The following is an 8,821-nucleotide window of genomic DNA, read 5'->3' on the forward strand; positions in this document are numbered from 1 at the left end:
GACCCTGCTCTGTGTGTGATGGGGTAGAGCCATAACCTCCCCATCGGTCCTGCCCTGAGTGTGAGATTGGTGGCGTCCCAATCCCCTGATCGCCCCAACCCCCTGATCCGCTCTGCTCTGTGTGTGACGGGGTGGTGCCCCAACTCCCCTATCGGCTGTACTCTCTGAGTGACGGGGGAGGTCCTCAATCCCGTGATGGGCCCTGCTCTGTGCGTGACAGTTGTTCTCAACCTTCCTAATGCTGCCACCCTTTAATACAGTTCCTCATGTTGTGGTGACGCCCAACTATAAAATTATTTTCGTTGCTACTTCATAACTGTAATTTTGCTACTGTTATGAATCGTAATGTAAATACTTGATATGCAGGATGTATTTTCATTGTTACAAATTGAACATAATTAAAGTATAGTGATTAATCACAAAAACAATATGTAATTATATATGCGTTTTCCGATGGTCTTAGGCAACCCCTGTGAAAGGGTTGTTCGACCCCCAAAGGGGTCGCAACCCACAGGTTGAGAACTGCTGATATAGGAGTTTAGAGAGAGGAAGAGTGGGAGGGAGAGAAGGAGGGAGGGGGGGAAGGGGGGAAAAAAGAGAGAGAGAAAGAGAGGAGAGAGAGAGAGAGAGAGAGAGAGAGAGAGAGAGAGAGAGAGAGAGAGAAACTTCAGTTGGTTGCCTCCTGCACATACCCTAACCAATGATTGAACCTGCAACCTGGATATGTGCCCTTACTGGAAATCGAACCTGCCACCTTTTGGTGTATGGGACTACACTCCCAACTAAGCTACACCAGCCAGTGCTGCCTTTTGAGTTTCTACTGAGAAATCCGCTGCTGGCCTAAGGGGTTCCCACATAGGTTATTCCCCCCACCCCCCCCTGCTGTTTCTAGGAGTTTTTCATTATCATTGATTTTTGACAGTTTCATTATGTGTCTTGGAGAAGTTTTTTTGCTTGAGATTGTATGGTGCTAGCTTTGTAGACTTGTAGCTCCAAGTCCTTCCCTAGGTTTGAGAAATTCTCAGCTATTATTTTTTAAAATTAAATATTAACTAATTTCTTTAAATTAAATAAGCAGTCTGCCCTCTTCTCCCTTTCTTCTTTGGAAATACCAGTTATTCAAATATTAGCCTAATGGAACCTGACAGCTCTCATTGGCTTTCTTTATACTCTTTTAAACCTTGTCCCTCTCCTCTTCTAACTGTATTATTTCTATTCAGTTGACAGAGTTACAGGCCAACCACTTGTGGAGTAAAACATCCATGTACAACTTAATTCTGCTCTCCATATAAGTGGATTTTCAAATGTGAATTGAAAATAATGTTGTCCTTCAAACTTGGGTTTGAACTGTGCAGGCCGGTGTAGCTTGATTAGTTGGAGTGTTTTATTAGTTGACAGCCTTGGCAAGCACTTTAACTCTCTCTCAACTTTGATTTCCTCTCCTGTAAAATGGGGATATTAGTCTTTTCTATGGAAAGTGGGTGTAAAATTTAGAAATGGTGTAGCACAGAGCTCAAACTGCATAGTTTACTTTGCACCTGTCAGGTGGAGGAAGTTTTTTTATCCTATCTGAAGAGCACTCCTCCTATCCCCAGAACCTTGCCTACCATCTACCTGTTTGCTCAAGCTAAAAACCTATGTGTACTTCTTGATTCCTTTTTTCTTTTATCCTTACCTCCCACTTCCATCAATCCCTAAAGTAATCCTTCTGATGTTGGTATTATCTGAATTAAGTACGTTGAACCATATCGAATTGCTAACATTTGGCAATTTGAGACCTATGAATTAAAGTGGATGCCACACAAGCCCTCTCACATTCCTACCAGCCTCTCCTCTGGACTCTACCTCTAGACTTCTCTAGTCTGTTCTCCCCAGAGCTTCCAGCATACATTCTAGTTTTTAACATGTAAGTCAGAATCTGGCACTTGCTCAAAACCCTTCAAGTTTGTGAATACTTACAATGGCCTGTTGGCATATAGGAAGAACATATTAGAACTTTAATATATTTTTAAAGGTTAACCTTAGTTTGTGGTAGGATGGCAGTAGTGTGTGTATATGCTTATTTTATAACATATTGCAAAGCTATAATAATAAAAGGGCAATATGCTAATTAGACCAAACATCCTTCCAGTTGTCCGGATGTCCTTCTGGATGAAGCCGGCGCTAGAAAGCGGCAGCCTGGGTCCCGGGTGCCTGCTGGTGGCTGGAGGAGGGAAGCCACTGCCAGCAGCCGGGGGAAGGAAGGCCTACTCTTGCACAAATTTTCATGCATTGGGCCTCTAGTATAGTATATGATTGGTTTGTTGATCATGATCTAAAAAATTTATAGATTATAGCTGTTTGGTCTAGATTTTATAATCAGTTAATTTTTCAAGCCAAATTCTATTGTGTCTTTTTCTATTACCTGTTCCTCAGACCTAGTCTCTACCTGAAGTCCTCATGGTTGTCTCCACAATACCTGTGGGCCTGTGAGGCTAGTTGAGTACCTATGACTTCCTCTGATTATAAACTCTCAGAGAACAGATACTATCTCTGTCTTTCTTGGTCACTCAGGAATTCAGTACCTGAATAAATATTTCAACTTATGTAATGAACTCCTGTGAATTAGTAAAGAAAAATATTCAGACTTCCTTAATTAATGAGTAACAGCACTTCACAAAAGAAGGATATGAACTAAGTAAGTGTTTAACTATAATGTTAATTTAAAACTTTCAATTAAATATTAAAACTCTGACAATTATATTCTAACAGGCAATCCATCTCGGAGATCCAAGTCTGTGCCTTCTCGTGACTTATGCAGTTTGGATAAGGGACAAGTAAATATATTTTTATATATTCAAACATGACTCAGGCTTAAAGTCAATCAGTTAACTGACATAAGTTTCTAAATGACTTATAAAGGAGGTTTTTACTTAACATTGCACATGTTTTCTATATAATACCGAACACCGGTCATAGATCCTATAATAGTAGAATCTAGCTTTTTGAAGTATGTTTCAATTTTAGCTGCTTGAAATGTTATTACATGTCCTACAGCAGTGGTCGCCAACCGGTGGTCCGCGGACCACTGGTGGTCCGGGAGATCTGAAAGGTTGGCAACCGCTGTCCTACAAGACAGCTGAGAGCCTCTTATCCTTACAGACTGCCACACCCAGGGAGCCTATTGACTCAGTGGATTTCCCAGATCCTGAATATAAAGAGGAGGATGAAAAAGAGGAAAAAGAAGAAATTCAGGGAGAAATCAGTCATCCTGATGGAAAGGTTAGAATTTTAAAAATATTATAAAAAATAAACATGGGTTAAAATAGAGTTGAAACACTTAGATTCTAAAATAATTGATCTTTAAGACTGTTTATAGAGCTTAAAAATGTTAATACCTTGGGGCATGACCTCAGCTTGAATTTTTGGACTTCTCTAAAAATGCTCAATATAGTCCGGCAGGTGTGGCTCAGTGGTTGAGTGTCAACCTGTGAACCAGGAGGTTACTTCAATTCCCAGTTAGGGCACATGCCCAGGGTTGCAGTTTGATCCCCAGTAGGGGGCATGCAGGAGGCAGCCGATTGATGATTCTTTCCTATTCTCTCTCATCATTGATGTTTCTCATCATTGATGTTTCTATCACTCCCTCTCTGTAATCAATAAAAATATTTTTAAAAATGCTGAATATACAATATGCATTAGTTGCCATTTCTAGTTTAGAAATGCAGCAAAAGGAAGAATAGAGTCCCTTTGTCCAAACCCTTTATTCTTCCTCAGTACATAGCTAAAAGCCTCAGCCTCCCTGCAGCCTATCCTGAATGTGTCCTGGACCAGGTGCCTCTTTCCATTGTCAGCCGCAGTTTTCTCCCCGTGCCTAGGAAAGGTTGTGAGCATGCAAGCTGCTGCCTGGCTGGGTGTTCCAACTTGAAGAGAGAATGAGAAGGGAAAGGATATAAACAGAGCTTGTTACTGGGGAGGTGATAAGGGAATTTTTACTCAGCTTTATGGAAAACTTTTCCAAATACTCTAATCTGATTCATTTTAATTGAAGTTAATCTTAAGGCCAGAGTTCATTGCTAGTCTTGAGGAATGAGAGAAGGACAAAGAACAATTCAAAAGGAAGTAATAGGTAGACTTTTCCTGTACAAACTCTGCTTTAGAGAAACAAACTGTTGATGAGGAAAGCCAGCTAATAAATGGGAAGGGAGTGAGAAAATTAAGGAATCATCAGATTTCCACCTCTGATGAAGGAAAGGATCTAGGCAGCAGTCATCAGTGACTTTGAAACCCTAGGTGAAAGGTTGATGGGATTCATGGCAGACCTGACTGATGCGACCCAGTTAGTGCTGTGGCCATAGAAAACTCACAGCAGCACCTACAAAGTATTCGTGTCAGAATAATTCAACTAGAAGTTAATCGTGCCTCTATCTAGCTCCTAGTTTTTTAGGAAATACAGGGGCAAAGAGAAATATGTTAGATATACCATCTTGGGAAAGCAGCCAAATCTGGAACGTGGGAAATTTTACCTGTTCAGTGATGCAGTTCCTTCAACAATTGGCATAAGGGTGACTGTTGAGATTTAAGACATATCAACTAAGTGTGTGGACCTGGTTTTGATCCTGATTCAAATGAACTATAAAAAGCCTTTGTGAATTTAGGGAAAACAGTGTAGATGGTTATATGATGAAGGAATGGTAGTTTGTTAGGGGTGATAATGGTTTTGGTATGTTAATAAAAATCCTTTCATTACTGGTATTTATTGAAGTGATTATAGGTGGTATCTGCAGTTTAATTTAAAAAGCTCCACCAAGAAGTTTGTTTGAGGGAATAAGGGAAATAAAGATGGTGATGTGTTGATAAGTGAAGTTGATTATGAGTTGAAAAACATTCTCTCAAAAGGAAAGTTAATATTTTTATGAAAAAATTTCAAAGTAGGCAATTAGGAAGAGAATGAGGGCTATTTTGTCACATGGTCTCAGGAGGACATCTTATATTAATAATGTTTTCCTTTTTTGTAGATAGAGAAGGTTTATAAGGATGGGTGCTGTGTTATTTTGTTTCCAAATGGAACTCAAAAAGAAGTGAGTGCAGATGGAAAGACTGTCACTGTCACTTTCTTCAATGGTGATGTAAAGCAGGTCATGCCAGATGAGAGAGTGGTAGGTTTCCTCAGGGCTTGTTTTATCTGTAGTGTAAACATCTCTGAAGAAAAGGCATAGTGACTCTGTGTCTTTACAGATCTACTACTATGCAGCCGCCCAGACCACTCACACCACTTACCCTGAAGGACTAGAAGTCTTGCATTTCTCAAGTGGACAAATAGGTAAAAACTTGCCCTGCCCTCTCCTTATTAAATTATGCCCTTCCTTTAAAAATAAAATATTTATAGTAACCTTTTTAAAACAGAAAAACACTTTCCAGATGGAAGAAAAGAAATCACGTTTCCTGACCAGACTATCAAAAATTTATTTGCTGATGGACAAGAAGAAAGCATTTTCCCAGATGGTACAATTGTCAGAGTACAACGGTATGATACCTGTTAAATTTGTTTTTAGATTTTTCTAGTTTGCATGGTTCAACTTTTATTACCAGTTGAATTTTTAAAATCTTAAGACATTTTGTCATGGCAAATGTTTCCCAGTGGTTAGAGTGTCGGCCTACGCACAGAAGGGTCTGGGGTTCAATTCCCAGTCAAGGGCACATACCTGGGTTGTGGATTCTCTCCCTGTCCCTGGTTGGGGTGTGTGCGGGAAGCAAACAAAGTGTCTCACATTGATGTTTTTCTCTCCCCCATTACCCCAAACCTTTCTTTTCACTCTCTCTGAAAAGCAGTGGAAAAAATACCCTTGGGTGAGGATTAACAATCCTATATAATAAAACCCTAATATGCAAATTGACTGAAAGGCAGAACGACGGATCACTCTGACACACATTGACCACCAGGGGGCAGATGCTCAACTCAGGAGCTGCCCTGGTGCTCAGTACATTTCCACAGAGGGAGCACCGCTCAGCCAGAAGCCGGGCTCATGGCCAGTGGTGGTGGTAGGAGCTTCTCCCGCCTCCGCAGCAGCGCTAAGGACCCCTCGGGGGATCTATGCCTGTGGGCAGACATCCCCCGAGGGGTCCCGGACTGCAAGAGGGTGCAGGCTGGGCTGAGGGGACCACCCGCCCCCAGTGCACAAATGTCATGCACCGGGCCTCTAGTAAATAAATAAAATCTTTAAACATTTGTGTAAATCACTGACAATTTCAGTGAGTTTAGAAGTGAGCAAAGACACATAGAGAGCAGATGAGAAGTATTCTTAGCCTTTTGGAGTTAGAACTAGTTTGAGAGAAACATCCTATTATATAAACCAATCCTCGAGACGTAAAAAGAGTCTATACAGCACTTTAGGAAAGAAGAATGGCAATTAGTTGTTTATAAATAAATTTGGTGAAATTTGAAAACAGTGAATGAGACCCAGAAGGAAAAGCTGCCCTCACAGTTTAAGGATGATCTAACAATGGCCACCGTGTTTAAGCCAGACTTTCTCCTTTCACTTATGTCTTCATTTTCTTGACCTTCTTGTCACCTTGTAAGCACTTTTCTCCTCTGGCCAACCTGACCCCATTCTTTAAAGTCAACACCCTTGAATGTCCTGTTTCTAGAAGTTAGAAACTTCTTTAACTGACTTCTCAGTGTAATGAGTATCATGTATCACCATTTTAATTCAAACCATGGTGAAGGTCTGTCAACCTTCTTCTCCTAGAGTGATAGTTAAGCACCCATTAACATGAATACAACTAACACATAGATGCACTGAACTTGAATTCTATGATATAAACTTGCCCCCCCCCCCCCAAAAAAAAGTAGAAACATGAATTCTTTATCTGGTTTTAAGTAAATAGCAATTTGTTCCTAAACTGGGGGAAAATCTTATGTGTATATTACACTTTGAATGTTTATGAAAAGTCCTTGGACTCATCTCTCTGTCTTCAGGTATTAACTCCTGGCCAATTTTTTTCCCCTCTGTACTCATATCCCTGTGTGAATGTCCCAGACACACAGTCAAGCAGTCAACTTGGTATTAACTATTTTCCTTACTCTGCTTCATCACTGGCTTCAGGTCTGATCATGCCCTTTTCCTTCTCTGGCCTGATGCAAACCAACACTCAGGTGGCTTTTAACTTTATGTAAAGAATAATGTCAAAACTGAAAGCTGTATTTTAATACAGTGCCTAGTTTTCTTAAGGGCAGAATACATGTTAATTAAAAAACAAAACAAACCTAAGCATTTTGTGGTGACTGCATCATTTTAAAAAAGCTTTTTATGGATACATTTAAGTGCTAATCTGATAACTGGAATTATCCCCCTATAGCAGGAATACTGGAAGAATTTGCAAAGAAGATTTTGTGCAGAGAAAAGGATACAAAATTAAATTCTATTTTAAATTTACAGAGATGGCAGAAAAATCATAGAGTTTAATAATGGCCAGAGAGAACTACACACTGCCCACTTCAAGAGACGGGAGTATCCAGATGGCACTGTTAAAACTGTCTATGCAAATGGTCATCAAGAAACAAAATACACATCTGGTCGAGTAAGAGTTAAAGACAAGGATGGTAATGTTCTAATAGATACAAAATTGTAATAATCCTGTGGGTGTGAGTAATCATGAAATAACACTAACTTGATTTCTTGTTAAAAATGTACATTTCTTTTGGATTTTGTGGTTTAATTTATATATATGTAGTGTGTGTGTGTATATATATAAATGAAAAAGATTGTTTGAATATAAAATAACATTTATAGCTTTTCATAATGTTTGAAATGTACAAGGACAGCTTTCATTTTTAATTCTTCTACTCTGTTAACACCTAAGGAAAGACTATTATTGTTATAAACTGTATAAACTTTAAAAATAAGTAGGTGCTTTTATTGGTTGGAGATCCTTATAAAAAAAAAATAAGTATGCCCAGCTGGGTGGCGCAGTTGGTTGGAGCATCATCCCATACACCAAAAAGGTTGTGAGTTCGATTCCCAGTCAGGGCACATACCTAGATTGCGGGTTTGATCCCTGGTTGGGGTGCATATGGAAAGCAACCTATTGATGTTTCTCACATCAAAGTTTCTCTCTCTCCCTTCTTCTCTAAAAAAAATCAAATATATCCTCAGGTGAGGATTTTTTTAAAAAAAGTACAAGATACACAGTATTGCATAGCGTTTCCACGACATTAGCCACAGAACAAGGACTTGTACAGAAAATCTATACTAGTAAGCATTTTACTAGTCAAAATATTACTAGGTATAATTAGTACAAAAATTAAAGCATTTTATCTGTTACAGAGGTTCTTTAATTGTAACGAAATGAGAAAGTAAAATAGGTAAAAGTTCCTTCTTTGAGTACAGATGAACTGAGTGAAGAGAAAGCAATTATAATGAGCAGTTACACTGTAACTGGTCAAAATGTAACACTTGAGACTGGAGGGGTCATAGCTGATTGGCTACAGGTGCCTGTATGTTATGACCTACTAGAGGCCTGGTGCATGAATTCGTGCATGGGTGGGGTCCGGCCGGCCTGCCCTGATGGGGGCCCATCGGGCCAGTGTGGGGGAGGGGCTGCAGGCAGTTGGCCAACCAGCCCCACCCCTGACCGGAGTGGGTGATTGGGGGTGGGGCCGGTCAGGGGGAGGGGCCGTGAGCAGTTGGCGGCCAGCCCCGCCCGATTGGGGTGTTGGGGGCTGATTGGGGCCTGGATCAGGCTGGTTGGCTGCCACAGTGCACGTCATAGCGACTGGTCGTTCTGCCATTCCAGTCGCTGGCCTTTTATATATATACTAGAGGCCCGGTGCACGGTGCAC

At 40.4% G+C, this 8,821-nt stretch overlaps 1 protein-coding gene across 1 annotated transcript in view; it reads left to right on the plus strand.

Annotated features, from left to right (window-relative positions):
* CENPJ (centromere protein J) overlaps window positions 1-7,795 on the plus strand; it is a 67,529-nt gene extending 59,734 nt beyond the window's left edge. The window contains exons 11-16 of the mRNA XM_015565052.1: window positions 2,752-2,816; window positions 3,142-3,261; window positions 4,998-5,138; window positions 5,218-5,302; window positions 5,386-5,506; window positions 7,419-7,795. Coding sequence (XP_015420538.1) covers window positions 2,752-2,816; window positions 3,142-3,261; window positions 4,998-5,138; window positions 5,218-5,302; window positions 5,386-5,506; window positions 7,419-7,611 — 725 coding nt within the window. The 3' untranslated portion in view covers window positions 7,612-7,795. The remainder of the gene's footprint in view (window positions 1-2,751; window positions 2,817-3,141; window positions 3,262-4,997; window positions 5,139-5,217; window positions 5,303-5,385; window positions 5,507-7,418) is intronic.
* The last annotated feature ends 1,026 nt before the right edge of the window (window positions 7,796-8,821 follow it).

This window comes from Myotis davidii, unplaced genomic scaffold (genome assembly GCF_000327345.1).
Source record: "Myotis davidii unplaced genomic scaffold, ASM32734v1 scaffold840, whole genome shotgun sequence".
Classification (NCBI taxonomy): Eukaryota; Metazoa; Chordata; class Mammalia; order Chiroptera; family Vespertilionidae; genus Myotis; species Myotis davidii.